Source organism: Gopherus evgoodei, chromosome 4 (genome assembly GCF_007399415.2).
Source record: "Gopherus evgoodei ecotype Sinaloan lineage chromosome 4, rGopEvg1_v1.p, whole genome shotgun sequence".
Taxonomy (NCBI): Eukaryota; Metazoa; Chordata; order Testudines; family Testudinidae; genus Gopherus; species Gopherus evgoodei.
This window is the reverse complement of record NC_044325.1, coordinates 33131980-33156391: the sequence shown is the minus strand read 5'-3', so window position 1 is coordinate 33156391 and position 24412 is coordinate 33131980. Positions and strand designations below refer to the sequence as shown.

Here is a 24412-nt window from a genome sequence, read left to right as displayed (position 1 = left end):
ACCTGCCGGGAGGGCTCTGCGCAGCTCCAGTTGTCTGGGAGGGAAGGACGTGGACTGCCCTGCCGAGTTTGCTGCAGGTCGCTCCCCTTCTCCGTGCTGCCGACCCCTACAAGGCAGACGGAGCAGCAAACCAAAAAGAAAAAGAAAAAAAAAAAGGGCAGCCAGAATGCCGCCCCTTGGAATCTGCCACCCCAAGCACGAACTTGCTCGGCTAGTGACTGGAGTCGGCTCTGCTAGTAAGCGTATTACCAATTAACCCAAAAGGTGTAGATGTTACTTAATCCAGTCTGGCTAGGTCTTCACTGCAAAACAATTTGTTTATTTGTTTGACAATGGGCTAACTAAAGCAATATAGAAATCCTGCTGTAAGATCTGAGGGTGGTGAGGTACTTTTAGTTTTTGCTGTGGGGTAGCTAGGTGAGGTCAGTGCTAGACCTTGCTTCATTTCCCTCCTGGTGAAAACTAAAAGTGCCTTGTCTCCAATAGGATTTTACAACAGAATAGCTAAAGCACTTCAAATTATCTCGCAGTAAACAAATGACTTTTTTGTTTGGTTTTTTTGGTAGTGAAGGCAAAGCCAGAGTTTAGGGGAAGGAATGAGAAATCAAAAGGAAGACTCCAGCTTAATAGCTAGTACTCACATAACCCTTTGCTGTCTGAAGTGTTCCAAAGCAGAATTTGATTAACATTTTTAATGCTTGAGGGTATGTAATGCACATCTAATGAAAACTGGTTTCTATGGCTCACTAGACACACTCTGAAGGTCATGAGATATATTAATAGTTTTACTCCATAGGCTGCAAACATGTTTTAAAGGTAATGTGTTAAAGTTTTAAGAGCCATATTTAGTTCAATTCAATGGGGAAACTGAGGCACAGAAAAGTTACGTGGCTTATATCAGATTACAGAGCAAGTCACTGGCTGGAACTAAAACAGTACAGTATTGTGTACACTTGGGATTAAAACAACACAGTGACAGACCTGGGACTTATGTACAGAATCATGTACATTTGGGATACAATATACATTGAACAAAAACAACTATTCTTTATCCCCAATTTAATAATGCTTCATCCACAGCACACACTCCTGCAGTGCTTTCTAAAGGATTGATTTGCATTATCATAATGAGGTGGTGAAGCCATAAGGCACCATGCTGATAAAACTGGAGACTGAAGTCCTACATCCATAGGAAAGGCACAGCATGAACAGTCATAGGCAAGCGTCCCTAGGCTGCTTCACCAAAGTGTTTCAACGCTATCTTATGTGTTGAGAAGATAGTGCCCAGCTCAATCCAGCCCGTGGGATCTCTGCTGAGATTGCCAAGAAGAGAGCCACATTGCGATGTCTACTAGGAACTGAACTGAGATGTACACACTTATCGCGTGGGTCAACCAACAGTGGACCTAGAATGGACTTGAACCAGTAACCAAAGAGAAGGGCTTTAAATTCAACACAACAGCATTTTCCACCTTGCTGAAAATTCCAGGGCAGCTGTTCCTATGCTAGGTCTCTGAGCCAGTGAGGCAGCCAGTGACCTGAGGATTTGCAGGAAGGCCATCTGCTCTCAACAGTGGGAAAAGGCATTTGGGTTTTTAGGAAAAAATCCTGTTCTCTGGGATTTTTCTCTCTGTGCTGTGGGCTCAGAACACTCCCATGGTCTCTCAGGAGAGAGAGGGTGAGAAACAGATGGCAGGATTGGGGAAATGGGGGGCAAGGTGGGGAAGGAGATTAGGAGACAACAACAAAAAGGAGGATAAAGGTAAAGAGAAAATAAGAGAGATAAATGAGGGGAGGTGGAGAGGAAGCTGGAGAGAGAGATGAGAAAGAGAGAGTGCAGAAGAAATGGTAGATTCTGAGTTGATACATTTTATTTATTCACATTCCTACTGTGTATTAAATTTCCTCAGCAGAAAACAGGGAACTGTAATGTGTTTGTGTGGCGGGGGTTAACATCCAGCAGACGGTGGAGCAGGTGAAACGTGGGAAACACATCGGCACTCATTTCTTCCAGTCAGAACAGAGTCCCAAATTATATAAGCCTGAACTCTACAGTTAACATTTTAGAGACAGAGCTTTGTTATTAACAGGGAAAAACTGTACAACATATTTTACAAGCCTTTGTCTCCTTGGACAGTTATGAAACAAAATAAGGAAGGAAATCAGGCATGAAAAAAAATATACCAGTGGGAGACTAAATCCTTTATGATTATAATGAAAAACATTTTCTATCGACATTTATTAGCAGGGACTTTTGGCTCACTCCCGTGCAAGGACTTAACGGCCTTTAATTTGAAAAACGTACTGAACCTGCAAAGTGTTTCCAGAAGACGGAAATGAGCTGTAGGTCTAGTAAATTAAGTCACTTTTTTAATCTTTTGGAGGAAGTGAAGCTAAAAACCCTGAAAGACTCAGTTTAAAAAAAAAAAGTGCATATTTCAAAATGTTTGTTTCCATCAGTTTCTGAAGAATCAGTACTGTGTGTGTTTGGGTCTAAGTGAAGGTTGCCGGGCAACCAAGAAAAAGAAACGAAGTCAGTTTCAGAAGTTCAGGATCATCATACATTAGCAGTTCACTCTGTGTGTATGGGGTGGGGGGTGGGGTAAGACATGCTGCAAAGAGGAAATTACGAAAGACAGCCATGGTTTATTATGTTCATTACAGCTCCCCCATATGTGCCATGGGATATGTGGAGTGGTAATGAAATGATGAGTTTGTACAGTCAGAATTACCACTGAGGGGAAAAATATTCCAAAGGGAAGAAGATGGCAACGTGTGAATACAATGCTTTAACAATTGTATATTGTACAAAGCAGTAAAGAGAGAACCAATCCTGTATCTCCCAGCAGAACTGTCTAATGTGTCTCAGAAGTTTTCCACTGCCATGAACTCACAGATTTTTTTCAGTTCCTTACTTTTCAGGAACTAACTATTAAATGAAACAATTCAGCTTGCTCAGAGGCTTTTATTTTTTAAATATTTATCCTTATCTTAAACTGAATTGAACCAGATGAAATTAGCATGGACTGGAAAAATATTCAGAGGGCATGGGGAAGGGTTACATCTTCTAAACCCGGTGGGCATGTGCCATTGCATAAGCACTGTCCCACTGAAAACTGTAATGCCATTTTCTGAAGTGTTAAGTCCAGGAGGTGTGACTGTACTTCTATGAGCAATATAGCAGTCCCAGTGGCCTGAAACACTCACATATATACATGGATGAGTATTTAAGGCATATAAGTATCCTCGCTTACTACCAAGATCCCTATTTGAACACATATAACGCCACTTTGGTCTACATCTTACCAAAGACAAAGGAAAATTCACAATTTGAATGGTCAGACAGGCAATTCTGGAAGGTATGTTTTAGGCAAACACAAGCTGGGCTCAATACAAGAGTGACTGTCCCTTTTGGCTTTGAATTAATGACTCTATGAAGGCAGAAGGGACTCAGAAACCTTCACAGTTTGAGCAAAACAAATCATCCCTTTATTTATTTACTCATTTTAAATTAAGCAAAATTTCAGGAATCTAAATATGGGACCTGATTTATTTCCCCAACTAATATGGCTGTCTCAACCTCTCCCTTTTCCAGGAAAGCATACAGACCCTTTATCCATGTTAGTTAACTCCTGATTTCCCCCTGCTCCCATCAGTACAAACCCAGATCCCACATCTACACTCTCTTCTGCCTCCTCCTCCTCACCTCTGGTGACATTTGCCCCAGTCTGGGTCCTCCCTCCATCCCCTTCCTCTCCATCTCCCACACCCATCCCCACCCTCTTATGCCATCATTCTTAACCTCACAGCTATCCTCCTCTTTCCCCTTGCTGTCTCTGGAATACCCATTCCATCTCTAAAAATAATCACATCCATCCATGACCTCTTCACATCTTGCTTCCTTCAGCTCTTGGGTCTCACAGAGACCAGGATTCCTTCATCTGACAGAGCCTTAGCAGCTGTACTCTCTTATGGAGGCCCCTCCTTCATTTCACACTCCCTGCCCTGGATCAGGCCCTGCTGGGGGTGTTGGACTTCTCCTCTTCCATTCCTGTCACTTCTAACTCCTCCCTTCCCCCCCTTCCCACTCTATCTCCTCTTTTGAACAGCACTGAAGCTGACTCTTCTCTCCTCTCCCCTTCCATGTTGATCCGGTTTACCATCCACTCAACTCCCCCAAACATCAGCCTTCCTCTCTGATTTCAACTCGTCTCTCTCTTCCTCTTCTGACAGTCTCCCACACTCATCCTCAGTAACTACTACTTCTACGTTAGTAACTCCTCTGACCCCTTAGCTTCACGTTTCCTCATCCTCACTTCTTTATCGCACATGGAGCCCTGGTTCAACTCTTCCACTCATGAAAAGGACTCAGCTTGGTCTTCATCAAGCTCTGCTCTCTCTCTTTAATCTCTCCTTGCAGAGTTCCCCCTTTCCAACTATTACCTGTCACACTGTCCTATCACTTCTATGATTTCCAGTGCAGCAGTGTGGCTGATTTCTTATCTGCTCTCAGCCCTCTTTTCCTTGCGTCTCTCTCTTCCCATTTTCTTCCACCGATATGGTTACTGATTCTCTCCTTGTTTCATTTTCCTCCAAATCAGACTTCTCTCTAGGCTATGTCTAAATCTTTGAAATTATTTCTGCACAACACCTCTAAGATATGACCCTTCCTATCATTTCACACTGCTGAAGCACTTGTCTCTCATCATATTACATCTTGATTACTGCAACAGCCTACTCTCTGACCTTGACAAATGCAATCTTGCCTCACTCATATCCACTCGGAATCCTGCTGCAAAGATAATTCTTGTACCATGTCACTTTGACCATGCTACCCTTCTCTTTGCATCCCTTCACTGGCTCCCTCTTTATTGTATCAAACATACCTATTGTCTTCACTGTCAAAGGCCTAGCTCCACCCTACCTATAATCTCTCATTCACTACCAAAGTGTTGACTGCCACTTCTGACCGGCCCATGATATAAGCCATCATTGGCCACTCGTTAAATTTTCAAACAAGCACCTTCATGCTTTCTCCCAAGCTGCCACGCATGGTTGCAAAAAGTTCCCTGTAAACATCTGCAAAACTACCTCATAATCCACCTTCAAATTCCTCTCCATAAAACTTCTTTGCTGTGATGCCTCCAAAAAGCTTAACAGCAGCTAGGCCACCAGTGTGCTGAAACCATTGTTTCCTTGTATTCCCCTTGAATACCTGTCTGTATCCATTTGTTAGCTCTTGTCTTACATTTAAAGGTCAGTGTTCTTGTACAGCAGCTACCACAGTGGGGTCCTGTCCATGACTAGGGCTCCTAGGTGCTAGGATAATATAAATATTAAATAATAACTTCAAATTTTCCCATCAGTCCCATCGCTTTCAGCCTTCAAGTTGTTCCACTTCTGCATTACCAAACCTCTACTGCAGTGTACACTCCCGTATAATATTAGCAATAATACTTACAGTGTCCCTGTACTTGCGTAACAATTAATTGAAATCCACCTTCTAAAAAACTTCAAAGGGATTAAGCAAGTGAGTGGTTGTAACAGAAGTTTGGAAAGTAATGAACATGGGCCAACAGTGGCCATTTTAAAGCAAGACTTTTCTCCAAGAAAGATTTCAAGTGCTTGTTAAATGTGGGGAAAGAAGGACTGAGACTGATTTCAGGTGGGGGAAGAGAGTTTTACACGAACCGGACTCCCACAGCAATGATCTCCTCACCAAACACAGTGGCACGACTGTTTAATATTAAGTGATATCTAAATGCAAATATCCATCAGGTTCGCATTCTAGGATGTTTTGAATGCAGCTTCCACTGTGAAGGGATTTGAAAACCTACTGTGGTAGCTTTTTGTTAATTGATGCTCACATCAGGCCAGGACGACAGGCTAGCCAGCCTTTTCCTAAGATGAATTTCAAAGTTGCTCTGGGAGAGATGTTACGAGACAGGAGGAGAGGGGAGAAGGATGAGGACTGGTGAACTCTGAAGGTAGAAAGCAACACAGCTACATCTACTTCCAGAAGAACAGTGGCCCAGAGAACAGAAGTACTTGAGGAGGGTTTTGTAGTATGTAACACACAGACTACACTGGCAATATATTAAAGGGAGACAGCAACTTCATAATCTGCCCTGGGCGAGGGGTGTTGGGTAGCTAAACTGCCCCAGGGACAGACCAAGGACAATCCTCTGACTCACAACTCACTTTTGAAGGGAAGGAAGAAGTAATTCGAGCCTACTCTTGGCCAGCAGCAGATTAACTCCCCCTTTGCTCCTGGACAACTCTGCTGCCGGGTGCATTGGATGGATGGAGTCAAGGCTCTGCCCTCACCTGTTCTCTGTGCAGACGGCACACTCCCATGCCTATTCTCCCCATTGTACTGGGATTGGCCATTCAGGTAGCCTGTAAGGGGGGTGAGGGGGCTGGGCTTGCAGACCTTACACTCCTTTTTGTGGGCATGCTGAGCAAGTGGCAATCGTAACTGCAAAGGTGCCAGGAGTACGAACTGTAGTGGTCCATGAACTGGAGGGTAGATTTATTTTCAGACTAAAAATAAAACAAAACACCCCAACACTGCTGCTAAGCACAGCAAAAAGAAACCTCATGCTGAGGCTTATTATTCTGGTGAGATGTTTGTTACACCACATGGCTCTCAATCAACGCTGGCTATCCAATTTTCCTTCTATGGTAAAACTGGTATTTCTTCCTTGGCTTTTGCAAGGAGGGAAGGAAATAGGCATTTGGCATAAAGTCAAAACCCAACAACAAACCCATAATTTTAGAGACATGCAGGCTGGGAAAGATCATTTTCAATATTCTGGCTAAACCCCAGCAATGAACTGGGAAAGTCAAACATTAGCTCAGTGGTTCCCAACTTATTTTATGTGGTATTCTCCATGCGATGGAGTGGCAGGGCAGGGTGTCTGCCCTGGTGTCCCTTAGCAAAACACCTGGCATGATTGCTAAGCATCTGTTGTCCCATTCCCCCACCCCCATCTATTCTCTCCTTTCTGTGTTCCTATACTCCTCCTTTTCATTGTCTCCCTTTCTCCATGTTGTCTTGTGTATTTTTGCCTCTTCCCCCACTTTCTTGGTGGCAGTCCCTTCATCACAGCAGATGCCACCACTTAGCAAATGGCTACTCAGACAGCACTGCTCTTGGTGCAAGCATCCACAGCTGGCTTTATGGGGCCACGTCCATGTGTGCTCTCACGACTGAGCTGAGTGCTGCAGGAGCAGAAGACAGGAACACAGCAGGACAAGAGACATTCCCATGTCAGCCTACATCACAGGCTGCACTGGAGCAGAGACCCAAGGAAGGTAGCTTCCAAGAAAACCCTCGCTGCTCTTCTACCAGCTATGGGAGCACATGGGGAGTGGGTCCAGAGCCAATCTTCCACAAGAAGAAGGATGAGCCAGTGGCTAGAGTGCTAGTATAGGATTCAAGAGACAGGGTTAATTCTGTGCTCTGCCACAGACTTCAAGTGACTTTCCCAAGATAACACAGGGCTCTCTGCATCTCAGTTCCCATCTATGAAATAGAAATAATAAGCCTTCTTCATCTCACAGGGTAATGTCTGGATAAATACATACACAAAAAATTGCGAGGCACTCATATACTATGATAATAGGGGCCACATAAGTACCTGAGATAGAAAGAATTAGCTTTTTCTCTCATAGACTCATAGACTTTAAGGTCAGAAGGGACCAATGTGATCATCTAGTCTGACCTCCTGCACAAAGCAGGCCACAGAACCCTACCCATCCACTTCTATAACAAACCCCTAACCTATGTCCGAGTTATTGAAGTCCTCAAATTGTGGTCTGAAGACCTCAAGCTGCAGAGAATCCACCAGCAAGTGACCCATGCCCCACGCTGCAGGAGAAGGCAAAAAACCTCCAGGGCCTCTGCCAATCTGCCCCGGAGGAAAATTCCTTCCCGACCCCAAATATGGTGATCAGCTAAACCCTGAGCATGTGGGCAAGACTCACCAGCCAGCAGGAAAGAATTCTCTACAGTAACTCAAATCCCATCCCGTCCAACACCCCATCACCGCCCACATGGCCTACTTATCCGCTGATAATCAAAGATCAATTGCCAAAATTAAGCTATCCCATCATACCATCCCTTCCATAAACTTATGAAGCTTAGTCTTAAAGCCAGATATGTCTTTTGCCCCCACTACTCCCCTTGGAAGGCTGTTCCAGAACTTCACTCTAATGGTTAGAAACCTTCGTCTAATTTCAGGTCTAAACTTCCTAGTGTCCAGTTTATACCCATTTGTTCTTGTGTCTACATTGGTACTAAGCGTAAATAATTCCTCTCCCTCCCTAATATTAATCCCTCTGATATATTTATAAAGAGCAAGCATATCCCCCCTCAGCCTTCTTTTGGCTAGACTAAACAAGCCAAGCTCTTTGAGTCTCCTTTCATATGACACGTTTTCCATTCCTCAGATCATCCTAGTAGCCCGTCTGTGAGCCTGTTCCAGTTTGAATTCATACTTCTTAAACATGGGAGACCAGAACTGCACACGGTATTCCAGGTGAGGTGTCACCAGAGCCTTATATAAAGGTACTAACATCTCCTTATCTTTGCTGGAAATACCTCGCCTGATCCATCCTAAAACCGCATTAGCTTTTTTAATGGCCATATCACATTGGCGGCTCATAGTCATCCTGTGATCAACCAATACTCCAAGGTCCTTCTCCTCCTCTGTTGCTTCCAACTGATGCGTCCCCAATGTATATCTAAAATTCTTATTATTAATCCCTAAGTGCATGACCTTGCACTTTTCACTATTAAATTTCATCCTATTACTATTACTCCAGTTTACAAGGTCATCTAGATCTTCCTGTATGATATCCCGGTCCTTCTCTGTGTTAGCAATACCCCCCAGCTTTGTGTCATCCACAAACTTTATTAGCACACTCCCGCTTTTTGTGCCAAGGTCAGTAATAAAAAGGTTAAATAAGATTGGTCCCAAAACCGATCCTTGAGGAACTCCACTAGTAACCTCCTTCCAGCCTGACAGTTCACCCTTCAGCACTACCCGTTGTAGTCTCCCCTTTAACCAGTTCCTTATCCACCTTTCAATTTTCATATTGATCCCCATCTTTTCCAATTTAACTAATAATTCCCCATGTGGAACCGTGTCAAATGCCTTACTAAAATCGAGGTAATTAGGTCTACTGCATTTCCTTTGTCTAAATAATCTGTCACCTTCTCAAAGAAGGAGATCAGCTTGGTTTGGCACGATCTACCTTTAGTAAAACCATGTTGTAATTTGTCCCAATTACCATTAACCTCTCTTCTCCCCATCCCCTATATTAATCCTAGTATGGGAAACTGCGTGTACAATATCAAAAGAAAAAAAAATTATGAAACAATGTTGTGTACAACTCGAAGGAAAAAACTACCCAAAATTACTCACCGGAAAGAGGATCTTTGCCAATCGTTAAAACGTTTGGTAAATGCATTACGATCAGCTGCTGGAGGACCTCCTAAATGAAATGGAAAATTGTAAACAAGAGTCAGTCAAGAATCCAGATCAATTGAATCATGCAAAATACACAGCTCTATTGATTTGCAAGGCTTCGGCATGCTGGCAGTTAAAGAGGTCACAAGGTGAAGGCTCACATGAGACAAATCACTCTTTGAAGATGGCTACAGACTCTACAACTGAGATACACCAGTGGTCTCTTATAATGATGGTTAATATAGGACTTAAGGGTCTCACGATACAAATAAAAATGAATGCAAAGTGATGCCTGGGCATAGCTATCAATCACACCTTTCCTCCTGACAAGACCTTTGTTCGTATAGCGCTCAACCCATAGTTGCTGCCATTTTTCTGGATTTACAGCTGCAGCATGTTGACCAAAGCCATGTAAGCCACTCTGGTATGCCTGGTTAATTCAAATAATTCATCAAATTATTTCATGGGTCTGGACATTTTAAGGATGGATTGGGGGGGGCGCGAAAGAAAGCTATTAACATGATCTCCTGCACTGTTGTGAGAAATTGGATTGAAAAGCTGTGATTCTTTAGGTACAGGAGAGCTGACACCCTGCCTAAATACTAAGTTTTCCCATCATAGGTCTTGGACAAGTGTCATTTTAATTTTGAGGTGTGTGGGGAAATCCTCACAATAGATGGAGAACAGGAGGTCACATTATTTTGGCAGGTTCCATTTTTCAAAAACTGTCAGCTATTTGAAGCTGAGCAGGGCCTTGAAGTGCCAGAATGGGTCCTGAGGAGATGGATCGGCAGCCAGAGGACAGGTGCAGTGGTCAAAGGAGCCTGGTAAGTACACCACAGAGATGACATTCATGGGATAAATTGCAGAACCATGTGATTCATGAATATTTTGCAACCTGGCATGAAGGTAACTAGCACTCATTTGGGATGACACCATTATTTCTCTCTCTTTCCCCTCCCCCGAATAAAAAGATGGTCTTGTGTTTCATGCACTGGACTGGGACTCAGGAGATCCAGATTCTCTACCCATCTCCCGCTAACCTTTGGTAAGTGCCTTAACCTGCCTGTCTCCATTTCCCATTCTACCTCAGAGGATGCTGTGAAGATAAATTCATTAGTGTCTCAGATATTATGGGAACCAGAGCCATAGCAAAAACTATAAATAAAGCACACAGTGTGTGTGTCTCTCTGTCTCTCCACACACACATACACTTCTATAAAGTGTCACCAATTCATCCAAACACACTCCCCCCTTAAACTACTGGATTGTTATTTCTGCACTTTGAGAACCATCACAAAAGGAAAACTGAATCTGAATAGGTAAGGAAATCATTCACTGATCTAGCAGTGTCTAGGGAGGAACTGGAAGGGATTTTAAAAACCATTTTGGGTGCAATACGTTTCATCTTTTCTCTGATCTCAATTTAAATAAACAACACATGTTTAAAGCAATGGTTAGTTTGCATAAAGAAGAAATGTGTTAATATCACAGCTGATACCTTTGGTGATGTTAGGAAACAAGAATTTAACCAAGCACTACATTGCATCAAGATTTGTGACTTGGACTGACTGTTTGCTGAGTCATTATCCAAATGCTGTACAGTACAGGTATTTTCAAGACATGCTAAACAAAAGTTTGTTGCCACTTGTTGCCAATGGGTGCAAAACACATTAGATTTCACAGCACATGGCCGGAATATGATACTCTGCTAATCAGTTCCACAGTGCATTGTCTCCTTTGCCAGATGCAAATTCTGACAATTCAGTTAATGAACTTGTCTCTTACTACTGAGTTCCTTGGCAAAGGAAAATTTTTTTTTCAATCATCCAGCACATGGAGCGGCACTGAGGCAGGAATGCATAAAGAATTCTTGTTGTCTGTGTCTAATTATCAGATCTCTTGCTATTTAGCTAACACAGACAAAAGGCACTGGGGCTAAATTTTATGTAGTTAGCATTCCCACACACTCCTTCTGCAAATTATTATTTGATTACATCACCCAGTATTTAAACAACTAGCTTCCCTTCTAGTGATGTGAGTTTATTCTCTGTGAGGTGGCATGCAAGAATCTTTGTTTAATTGTTACTAATATAAGAAATGGGCCCAAACTATGAACATCAAATCAAACCACGATTTTCTAATTTAGATTAAAAGATTCCATCTGATGCAAGAGATTGTACCTATTTCTCTCTGACCTAAAGAGCAGTATCTTTACCTGTGCTATTAGAATCATCTTAGATATTAATAATGGCAATACTCTTATACAGTAAACAGTAAGGCTCTAATATGGAGCTTTTCATCAGTAGATCTGAGGAGGTTGGTATCAGATGGGGAAACTGAGGCACAGAAGTGAAATTATTTACTTGAGTCATACAACTGGCCAATTACAGAGCTGGGAATAGAACCAGAGTCCCAGGCCAATACTTTATCCATTAGGCCACACCGCCTCCCGCTACCAAGATCACAGAATTCTTAAAATCCTGCATGTGCATCAATATTTCTTTTATTTGTTTAGTTTTGGCATTTCCTCTCAGCTTGGACAACGAAAATCCATCCAGCCAGTTTTACTTTCAGATGCTCAATGCTGCATTATTTGAGTTGCATACACCGAAGGAAAATGTTTGTTTAAAGGCAGCTGTTTTCTATTGGAATTGTAAAAATTACAAACATTTCTATTAGATGAGGGTTTTGAAGACATCAGGATTTATAAATATGGAGCAATTTTGAGCTTTGAGGGCACTCACATGTGACTCTAAAAATGAGCTGAAATGTTTACTGTCCCAGTGATTTGCAAATCAACTACAAGACAGACCCCCCCCGCCCCTTCCCCAATGAAAGCCCTTCAAATTCAACCTGGGCTCCAACAACGGAGTTGTGTTCTTTACGGCTTGTGAATCACCAGTACTAAAAAGATTCTGTGGGCCAAATTCTATTTTCAGTGTTACAAGCCCAACTGTATTACAACATGAGTAAATGAACAGGAGAACACGAAAACGAAATCTGGCCCTACAACTGGAACTTAGTTAACAATAAGCAAATGGTAAATACAGTGCAACTTATTTCTAAAGGTGTAGTAAGCACTTGTATTAGGCTATATCTACAATTATGGCAGCGTGTAGTGCACAGACATTGCCGTAGCATGGATATGCATAGCAGTGTAGATGGTGATGCACTGCTTAGGTGAGTACAGACATGCTATAACTTCAGAGTATATTCCCTACACAGTTCTCTATGCGGCCAAGCAGTGTCTCCTACATCTACACTGCTGTTATTAGCAGGGTAATGTCCTGCTGCCTACCCACTATCAGAGCCATTCATGTCCACATGTAGCTATACATCTCAGTGTGGACGCAGCCTGCTTTCCAGTGCAGCGTGTACATGTCATCGCAAGTGTAGACAAAGCCTCAGACAACAAGGAAGTTGTAATACTTGTTAAATGCTTGGAACTGGATATGGCTTTTGAAACAGAGGAGTCTGAAAGAATCTGCAAGTTTCCTCCACCTCCCCTCCCTCCAAGACATTACACTGTGTATAGTAGCCAATGTGAGAGGAGAGGCACTAAAAAGAACAGCAGAATAAAGAAATTACACTGTCCAGGAAGGTTGGCATTCTTCAGAGCACCAGGGAGGGCTGGTATACAATAAATCCTCCTTTCTCCTAGGAGAGATCCAGTTAATGATTTTAACAGCCAAACTAACCCTTGATTAAAACAATAAAGGCAACAGCAACAACATATGGTACCAATTTCCCTTAACTATAAGCTATTAGAACAATTAATGGTAATGCTGTCAGCTTTACACCTGAGGCCATTAACAAACCAAGTGGCCATTAACTGCAAGTCATAAATCATTTCACAGAGATTACGGTTTTCCATGTTACTTTGTAATGAAATTTCCATTAAAAAAATAATTTTGATACAGGAAGCCACACTTATGGGATCCAATTCAAACAGCTCATTACTCAGTTTTCAGTGCAAACGAGGTGATATCGGAAACCAGCCTCTCCCAAGATCAGAATATCAGAAGGCTGGATGTATTTTCTGAAATCTAGGACCCTTTTATGTAATTGGCAGGTGCCATATTGAACTTCAAAGAACAAGTCTGTCCTATAGCTAGCAGAACCAAGCTCTATTCCCCCCCAGTGAAACACCCCAAACTTTAAGGATGTTTAGCTTCAGATCTAAACTGCAGCTCGAGTCTATTTCTATTAATTGGTAAAGCACCCACAAATCATAAGAGTGGATTAAGAATCATGAGATGTTTCTAAAATAATACATTTTGTTGGCTTCTTGTTATTTGCCTTTTGGTTTCTGAGCCTTCAGCGTGCTTTCACGTCACGTTTTAAGCTCTTCTCTTCAACAACTGGAATGAAAAACTTACTTGTAAAAAATGAAAGTTGAGATTCGCCCGCAGTTCTTTGATTGCAGCAGCTGGGTATTTAAGATAAACAGAAAATAGCACAAGACTCGCAAGAGCCGGCAATATGGCATTACTAGGAGTCTGAGTCATGAGGTCCCCCTTTACTTCATTCTCTTTGGCTGATAAGTGCTCTAATTTATTCCTGAGGAGTTGCTGAAAACTCTAGTTTTCTTTTTTTTACTAACCCAAGATTACTCTCAGGATATTTGCTTGTCTGTCTTTGTAGGCAGGTGGGATGTAAAAGCATTTCCCATTCTTAGTCTGCATGGTCATATGTTAATATTTTTTATTCAGCAACAGGTTAGTTAGACAGATCCTCTGAAGTTTAGAAGGGAACATTCCTGGGCAGCACAACTCTATTCCAGGTTAGGCTCTTAAAAATACCTGTGAATCAGCAGTGCGAGAAACGGCTCAATCAGTCTGCAGTTTCTAACAGCTTGTACACCGATGGCTCCACGGAGCTCAGGGTTGGAGGGTAGGCTAGACTTCTGTCCCCTCTGCAGTGAGGTCGAAAGCTGATTCAGACTGGTTCCTAACTGGCATCTTTCTGTATTAGGAAAGCAAGGTTGCTGGAAAACGTAGTTTCTCGTGGCAGCCATAGTAACTCCAGAGTGAGGAGCAAGTGGTTTCAGGGAAGCAGCTCTGAAGTTTATAACAAAGCCCATGACTTTGTGACCCTCACTCTAAACAAAGCATGCTAGGAAGTATGTAAAAATGGCCTTTCCACAGCTGAGAGAGACCTGGAAGGATGCAGGTTGTGTCAATGAGTCTCTCTTGGGGAAATAAAAACAAACTTTCTTTTGTTTGCTTGTATAATCCTTTGCTTTATAATAGCATACCCCTCTGATGAGTGTCTGAACCAATCAAACTGTGGATGAATTTTTGTCTTTTAAGTGAACTGAAATAAAGTCCTGAGAAGAACTGTTTTTTTGTTTACCAGTTCCAAAGTTGGGCTTTGGGGTTTTCTGCTTGTCTGGTCTGGGAAACAGAACTGAAAACACCCACTTAACCAGAGATGGGCCAACCTCAGAACCCCAAAGATGTGTTTCTGAATTGGGGGTGGGAAAGAAGACTTCTGTTGCAAGTAGGATCTAAAACCTTAAGAGGCTCATTTTAAGGCTACGGGGCAGCTGAAATCTCACAAGAACAGCCTGAAAGATTTAGGTGACATGGAAATTCAAACCCTAAACTGAATCTCAGCCCTGATTCAGCCTCAAACCAGAATCCTAGCCTAATCAGGATCCAAACACTACCTCCTCAGTCCAGTTGTACTGTCCATGTATATGGTTTTTCAAAGGCTACTACATGATTTACATAGAAACTTCTCCCTACATCACAGTACAGTGTTAACTTACATTCACCATTAGCTTCTCCTGTAGATTTAAATTAATCTTCCCCTGAATCCTAAAAACACATGTAGGCACTAAATAAATTATCTAAAATTTGCAGTCTCTTGGTCATTGTAATTCAATGCCCAAGCCAGGTAAGTCCACTTAAGAATACTATTTAACTAGAAAATGCTAATTGCCCAGATGATTGAAAGCCAAATGGCTCTTTCCTGCTTATTCATAATTACCATGAGAAATATCATCACCTGCTTTATCTTCACCACAAAGACATCACTACTGACCCAGAGCGGCTAGTCTAAATTTCTACATAAACTCAGGCCCCATAGAGTGGATGGGGCTAACAGAAATATTAAGGCTTGTCATGAGTTTCTTTGAGTTCTTAATTATACATTATGATCATAGTTTCACCCCCCTATACATATGACCTTAATATGTGTACCAGAAAAATAAAACTATGAGCCTGATTCTGGAAATATCACCTGGAGTGGGACTACTCACTGTAGTAAGCACCACACCCTAGGGCACTTGAAGCTCAGCTCCCACAACAATAAGTGTTGGCAGTTCTGGATCATGATAGCAACTGACGGCTTCACTCATTATAGCTGGCTCTCATAGAATCCAGGGGTACACATGGAATTCAAATTGCACTGACTAGAGAAAGGCCCCAAGTCAAAGAGGTGATTGGATTCAAGGTATTTTTGGTTCAGAGCAATTTCTAATTTGCTAGAGAACGTACAGAAAAATAGGCTTTTCTTCAAAACTAATTTAATTATATTAAATCTAAGATAAATTTAAATGTTTTCAGTTTTGTTTTTATACATCAGTGAAAACAGTTATTTTTAAAGCAATAACATAACCTGTTGCTTGCAGACTGCAGAAACAAAAACCAGGAAGGAAATTTGATGTTCAGTGCCCCAACTGGGATAAAGGTTAAAAACTGACAAGTAAAATTAGATTTTAAAAAATATTTCAGTTTTAATGAGCCCGGGGGTTACTAGTTACACAAGTAAATACATTAAACGTACAATGTTGTAAACCAATGTGACAGTGCCCCTTTAAAAGTTAGACAAGACAACACAAGTTGTTGCTGGGAAATTTCAGTGCAATTAAATACAAACAGATCTATCAAAAATCTCTACATACACAACTTACAATTTGCACATACCTGAGCACAGTTCTTGTACAACTAGGAGGTACTTGTTCCCCAGGTAACACATTATATATACGACAAACTATTTGATTAAGAACTTTGCTTACTTCTGCAACAATTTTATGTATTATTTGATGGACAATAGGATTAGAAGTGTTTCAAGGGCAATTTTTGAAAACCAGCAACTTAGAAAGCACAATTCCAAAACCCCATCAAGTGGAAACTAAAAGCCAATAAAATAGCTGTGGCTTCATCTGTTGAGAATAATCAGCCCTGACAATCATAGGCTGGAATTTCAGTAGGAGGGCAGAGCGAAGGAATCATATCTCATCGTAACTATACAAAGCATATGTGGGATGCAGGTAACTACAGTAGCAGCCAAAGGAGAGAAAAATAAACCCAACATAGGTGCAGCATGAGCAATGTTCTATTAAAAAGTTTAATAGGGTCACGGCAGCATATAGAGGGTTATTCTATAGACAACTGGCACTATAAAAAGAGAATTTCCATAAAGCCATCTTCCACCAATCTAGCGACACATTACTGGTCAGATACCATCACTAATGATCAGTGTTATGATTGTTATGTGTATTACGGGAGCACAGAGGTCCCAGTCAGAAGCGGATCCTAACATGCTACATGCTGTACTAACACATTACAAAATAACCTTTGCCCTGGTTAGCTTATCATCTACAGACCAAGTGCAATAAGAAAATGTGACAAACAGGAGGCAAGGGAGGACAGCAGGGTTGCCAACTTTCTAATCGCACAAAACCGAATACCCTTGTCCCGCCACTGACCCGAGGCCCAGCCCCTGCCCCACCCCTTCTCTGAGGCCCCCACCCCCTTGCTCACTCCATCCCCCCTCCCTCTGTCACTCACTCTCCTCCACCCCCCCCCACTCATTTTCCCATGCTTGGGCAGGGGGTTGGGGTGTGGGAAGGGGTGATGGCTCTGACTGGGAGTGTGGACTCTGGGGTGGGGCTGGAGATGTGGGGTTTGAGGTGCAAGACGGGGCTCTGGGCTAGGGCCGAGGGGTTCAGAGTGTGGGAGGGGATTCCTAACTGGGGCAAGGAACTGGGGTGTGGGAGGGGGTTTAGGATGTGGGGTCCAGGAGTTTGGGTGCAGGAGGGGGCCTGGGCTCCAGGCAGCGCTTATCTCACTAAGGTGTCTCCCGGAAGTAGAGACATGACATGTCCCTTGGCTCCTAGGCAAAGGGGCAACTAGGGGGCTCTGCCTGCTGCATGCACCTGCAAGTGCCACCCCCGTAACTTCCATTAGCTGCAGTTCCCAGCTAATGGGAGCTGCGGAGCCGGCACTTGGGGTGGGGGCAGCCTGTGGAGCCCCCTGACCATCCCTCCACTTAGGAGCCAAGGGACGCTGCCACTTCCAGGGAGCCACATGGAGCCAGGTAGGGAGCCTGCCAGCCCTGCACCAACTGGACTTTTAATGGCCCACTCAGTGGTGCTGACTGGAGCCGCCAAGCTCCCTTTTCAACTGCATGTTCTGATCGAAAACTAGACACTTGGCAACCCAGGAGGACAGAAGAGGTAAAAAATGAAAATAAGATCCTCTGGTTATAAAGAGAGATACTGCATAACTAGATTATTCCTGAAGGTACCAAATTTAGTATTATTATTTTTAAAATAAACACATTGGCTATTCCTGTCAGGCACACAACGAAACCACCGCTGACAGGATGATGTCTTGCAGAAACTGCAGCAGAAGTGGGTCTTGAAGAGGACATGAGGAAAGGCAGGGGGGTCTGATCAATGATTTCATAATGTGCAAGTCATATAACAGAAGTTCTGATTAAGATGCACTTCCTGGCATATATAAGTGGCTACTGAAATATTATTAAAATATGGCACAATGTATTGCATTTTAAGATGTTTGTTCCATTCCTTAAAGTTTGAATTCATTCCATGTAAAAAGCGACTCCCTGCGATTTACATACCACAAAGTAATAAGCACAGAAAAAGCTATTTTATCAAACAAAATACAAAAACTGCCATGCCGAACAGTGTAAAACAAGGATTCACAAAATAAAGGGGGCACATTTTAACATTACTTCCATATAGTAATTCAGTATGATACAAACTTTATTCCCTCGCCTCCCGGACTCAGAAATGTCAATCACTTATTTTCATGCAATATGCAGCATTGCAATTGGGTCCTAGTGGCACTATTGATTTGACCCTGAAAGGGAAAATCCAAATGTCGAGGTCTGTGTCCTCCAGGTTTTATTGCCAGCAGCACGTTTTACTAATTTAACCACTCATAGAAAATAAAAAGCTTATTGATTTATCCTCAACTCCCTTCAAAGCCCGTGCAAGTGACTTCACATGCTTATAACAGTATCCACACAAATTACTCTAGACTTCTATTTAATTCCACCTCCAAATTGTCCAGGAGTGGTTTTTGCAGTAGCAGGGAATAACAAACCGTGTTGTGTTAAAGGGCTGTGACTTAAAATTACAGATGTAACCAGCTAAAATGCAATCCATCTGTTCAACATATATCCAGTTAATCTGTGGTGGTCTCAAGGGCCCATAACGGTTTAACCCAAAACATGCTGAAAAGAAATAAAATTAAAGTGGTTTAAAAATCAGTATAACTCAGCAGTAAATACCCATTTAAACAAAAATCATTCACAGTTTGAGCAGTGTGTGTGCACGTGCATGCCTTGACATTGTACATCAAATTCTAACACTGAACCATTAAGTATATTTAAATTTTTAGGTTGAAATTTGCTACCTACTTACAGCAGCCTTGCAAAATTGCCATGAACATTTACTAGCCCAGCAACAAATTCTATCAGGCTGCTTGTTAATGAGACGAGTGTTAATGACAAATGTAACAATAACATTTTACTTCCCTATCAAAAAACCACTCACCCTTATAAGTGCTTGCAAAAACTGCTTTTATTATAGATCTTAAATAGGTGATAGTTTTCTAACTCTGTTCAGAGAGAAGCCATTGCTACTAACAGACACTTCATGGCATGGAACACCATTTGATGTTAAATTCTGCCACTGGACTTGGTAACATGAAGAGATCAATTTGTAAGATGGCATCTTAAATGTCATGAAGACATGCCAAAACGATCAGCCTAAGAGACAACCATGTATTGAGTGGTGGGGCTGGTCTAATAGCCTAGTGTTAGAGCTCTGCACTGCAAATGAAACATCTGGATTTGAGTCTTGTTTCATGCTCACCAGGCCTGGGATTGCTTTGGAAGCAGAAGGTTCAGCCCCTGGGTGGTGTGAGGAAGAGGGAGTGTCTCAGGCTGCTCACCAATTATTACTGTGTCAAGTTAAGAGTATCATTCATGGGCTTCAAAGAGGAATCCATCCTGTCCTTTTAGACCATATGGGTGATAGCCATTAGGTAAGGTCTGAAGAGGAGGATGTTGTACAAACTGTACTAGAGAGTGAGGAAGTACACAGATCTGACAGGTAGGAAAGAATTAGAACAAAGAATATGAGACAAAGTAATACAGCTATATCCAAAGGTGTAAAGTGCCCCCCTTCAAACACAGCCCCTTTACCAAACTCTGACCCAGCTACTGTATTTCACTCTTGCTGTGCTTTGAAAAGAACCACATGCACTGGGGAAAATATTGTAACACAAGCTGCTGATCCAAGGCCTAATACCAGGAGGAAGCAAAGCCAGCCACAGGCTGGAGCCATTTCCAAGTTTCTCCAGAGAGACACTGAGATATCAACTTCAGCTTTCAAAGAAGATTGAACTCCTGAAATGTTAAACTGAGAGCAAGACAGACAAAAACAGGAACATAGCCGGATATTGGAGATGGGGGCAGTGATGGTCCTTGGGGGATTTTAGAAATGACTGGCCTGTCACAACTAATGTTTCAGTAAGAAATGAAAATCTTAGCAGATATCATCAAGTTCAGAACAGCTGTCTGAATCAGGCTTCACGAATGACTCCAAACAGAATGTACAAAACTCAGCCAGGAGCACACAGACTGGTCATTGCAAGTGTGGTAATCAGGGTATTCTTCCCTGTGTCAGTTTCAGATTGAAAGTCTGCCAGTTAAGCCCCAAAAGAGACTAGGGGCTATAGTCTGCCACTCTTCCTCATAATGAGTAGTATCTTACTCAGCAAGTATCAGAGGGGTAGCCGTGTTTGTCTGGATCTGTAAAAGCAGCAAAGAATCCTGTGGCACCTTATAGACTAACAGATGTTTTGGAGCATGAGTTTTCGTGGGTTTCGTGCATCCAACGAAGTGGGTATTCACCCATGAAAACTCATGCTCCAAAACATCTGTTAGTCTATAAGGTGCCACAGGATTCTTTGCTGCTTTTACTCAGCAAGTAGCCCTACTGATTTCAATGGGGCTACTCGTGGAGTACGCATTTCTCAATGTGAAGTGTGGTCTTAAGTACATAAAATGACTTCAGGGTTGCTTGGATATACAGCTGCTAAGTTGTTATGTTTTATAAGGAGGCATCATTTACTGGCCTCAGTTTACCAGGCTAACACTCATTTACCATACAAGAATCATGAGACTATTCATTAATGTTTGTAAATTGCTTTGTGATCTTTGGCTGGATGGCATTAGGGAAATGCAAAACATTATAAGAAGGTACCTATAAACTAAGCAGCAGTAGATATATGGACATAGGATAGTTACTGCTGATTTACTGTATGTATGGAATAAATCAGATAAATAAATGATTTCAAAGTGACGTCTAAAGTATAGCTCAGAGTTCTTCAGATCAATAATAAGGTATGTAGTGATCCAACCTATGGTTAATGTAAGGTGGAGATCTGGAATAAATTCTGCCAGTGGTAAAACCATCAGCTCCTGCATTAAAACGGTTGTGAGGGATGTCTAGGAACACCAAAGAAATAAGTTGAACCCTGCATGGACACAAAATTTGTATCTGCATCCAAGCCACAATCCGCAAACATGGTCCATGGATATACGCAGATTTGCAGGGCTCTAGAAATAAGTGAGCAACTGGTCTATTTGGTAGGTTTGGAAGGATTAGATTTTTGTTGGTAATTGTTGGTAAACATTGATTTCACTGTATACACAAAAACTGATGAAAGCATATTGCTATTGATAATAATTAAACAGATAGGCAAAGAAAGAAAAATGCTTATTAGATTCCCACCTTAATATAAATAAAACATGCTGTAATGCCGGCAATAGCAGAGCTGGTGCAGGGGTTTTAACTTTTTGAATCTCAACATATGCTGTCATTAGTCTGTGTTCCTTCCCCATAACTGTTAAAATTTAAATAGATAAAAACAGAAATAAACCAATATTATCCATCACAACTATAAAAATGAATAAAAATCTATTGGTGATCATCTTACTTTCCTCTCCCCAAAAATAAATAGAAACTGGTAAAAATAAATTTAAATATGCTTAATTTCTGAAACATATGTAGAGCTTAAAACTGGCATCAGTTTGCATTAGAGTATAAATTTTTTTGTGTTCATGCAGCCTATTTTATAAATATATTATTGCAAAATGAACTTACCATTACACATAAGCGCAGAGAGACAAAGTCCAAGAGGAGAGGACCTTATCTTTTTACTCAGACAATACTACACATGGGACAACAGTGTAGCCATGAGAAAGTACAGAGATCAGTGTAGGATTTGTAGATGAAACAAGTTTTAAAGAGGCTGGAAGGAAGAAAGAAGGGTCACTGTGCCTGAGAATTCAGAAGCTGATCCGAGCTCAGAGAGCCAAATTGAAAGAAGGTGTGAAACCAAGAGGGTCAGAAGGAGACAAAGGGAGCAGGTAGGTGCAGGGAGTGAGTTGGGGGTGGGAGCAAATGAAATGTTTTTACTGCTAATTGCCTTGGCTGTGTAAAAAAGATACCCAAACAGATGAGATTAGTTTGCTTCCAGGCTTCTCTGCAGCAACTCAGCACCATTTCTCTAGGCTTTCAGTGACAGGGGAACTGCTGCTTCTGCGTATTTATTAAATGGTGTAAAATCTTTAAAATAGGTATTTGAAGGAAAGATTTTACTTGGTTCTGTTTGGCTGTCATCTAACACAGGAAGGCGGTTGGTAAGTTTTAATAGGGGAATGATGACCTGACAAAATGGAGCCTTGTTTTTAAAATGTAGATTAACTTTGGGGCCTGTTGATTAGCGTGTCCTTTTGTGCTTTGGATTAGTTACATACAGTATTACTGCCAGGATCTACTACGAGAGTCAGTGCCTATCAAGTTTATCAGTTTTTGGAAACCTTGACAATCATCCACCGGCAGGTCATTAGCCAGAAGATTTATCCTATTCCACAACTGTGTGCACAATTTTTTTCTTGAGGTGGCTGATAAGGAATCTTGAGGCAAAGATCATGTGATTCGTCTAAGCACTGCTCTACGGGAGTGCTCTCTGTCCCTCACCTTGGCAAAAGCTAGTAGGGGAGTGCATTGTCACAGGCTGGTAATTTGCACAGAATTCAAGGGCTTTGTACAGCTGGAGCAGATGAAGCACAAAAGCAGTAAGTTATTTGCCCAAGGTTACACGGGAAGCCTGCGACAGAGCTGAGAAGAGATCCTAGAACTCCTCACACCAATGCCAGTCTGATCTCCAGGCCATGCTGCAATTTTAATACTCGATCAAGTGACAGAAACTGTTCAGTAGCCCTAACAAAAAAGGGTGTGGGGCACAAAAGGGAGCTAAACTTCTGAAAAAGGTTCCACACTCTCAAAACCTCCCCCCTCCCCCTGCTGCACGTTTTGGATTTTTCCCCTTAGGTCACATCTACACTTAGGGTGACCAGGTAGCAAGTGTGAAAAATTGGGACAGGAGGTGGCCGGGGGGCAGGTAATAGGAGCCTATATAAGAAAAAGCCCCAAATATCAAGACTGTCCCTATAAAATCAGGACATCCGGTCATCCTATCTACATTATAGATTTCTGCCAGGATAACTATGTTCGTCAGGGTGAGGTGTGACGAGTTGTGATCTCTGATTGACAAAGCAGAACTGGCAGAAGCCCCTAGTGTAAATTCAGTTTTGCACTTTACTGGTATGGCTTCTTTCGCTCAAGGAGGTCTGGAATACGCGTGCCGGGAAAAGCGCCATTTTTCCAGTATAAGTTGCATCCGCACAGCACTGCTGATACAGCACGCTGATACAGCTATTTCAGGAAAGGGCTCCTAGTGTAGACATGGCCTTAGTTTGCTAATACTTTCTGATGGCTTGACCACTATGCATCCTTTGGAGGAGGGAGAAGTTCTCCTTAGCAGAGCAATGCCATGTGAAGATGAAGACAGGCATTTGCAACTGACACTCAGCTACTAATCAAGTAGATTGCTGCCACAGATTTGTTTCTTCAAACCACGGTCATGTGTGGCCCGGAGACGACTGTATCATATCACCAGCAGAACAAAATCTCTGTTTTTTTGCAACTTGCTGCCATCAAGGCACTTGAAAGAGAAGCCTCCCCCCTTTCATTCCAATGAGACCTTTCACTGACATCTGTTCACTTTGTTAACTGTCAGCTTGAAGTCACCATGACAAAAAGGGAGTATTTCCACAGTGAATAGCGCCCAGCAGCTACTAAATGCAAGCAGAATCAGAAGGAAACCAACGGCACCAGAGAAGTGCCTCAGCTTCCGCCTCTGCATGGAGATCTCTGCTTTTACCATCTCTTCTTTCATTCTCTGCCCTAGCTTTATTATATGATAAACATAAAGCACAACAAAACTAGCCAAGCTTAAAAAAAATCAAGAGCAAGATAGACAACGGAAGCAGCTTTTATTGGTCAGAAAAAGCAACTGCTCTCTTAATGGAACAGACTGACTTGTTCTGTGACTACATCAAAGTCCAAATGGAAGATAGAGGGTTGTTGGAGAGCTAAGGAAGGACTCAGCCTTGCATTACTTTAACCCTTTCAGCTCCTTAAGGGGTGCAGCACATGAAGAATGCAGGAACTGGCCAAGAAAAATGTGGAATGAGCAGGGACATTCTCTGGAAGCTTTGTTTATACAATGGTGACAAAGCTAATACTTCCCAATGGA

At 42.1% G+C, this 24412-nt stretch overlaps 1 protein-coding gene across 3 annotated transcripts in view; it reads right to left on the bottom strand.

The window, feature by feature from the left end:
• CCDC88C (coiled-coil domain containing 88C) overlaps positions 1-24412 on the bottom strand; it is a 147945-nt gene that overhangs the window by 79129 nt on the left and 44404 nt on the right. For all 3 annotated transcript variants that reach the window (XR_003999944.1, XM_030558915.1, XM_030558916.1), the window contains exon 4: positions 9432-9501. Coding sequence is in view for 2 of the 3 variants with exons in the window: in XM_030558915.1 (XP_030414775.1) it covers positions 9432-9501 (70 nt within the window). In the remaining variant the exon portion in view is untranslated. The remainder of the gene's footprint in view (positions 1-9431; positions 9502-24412) is intronic.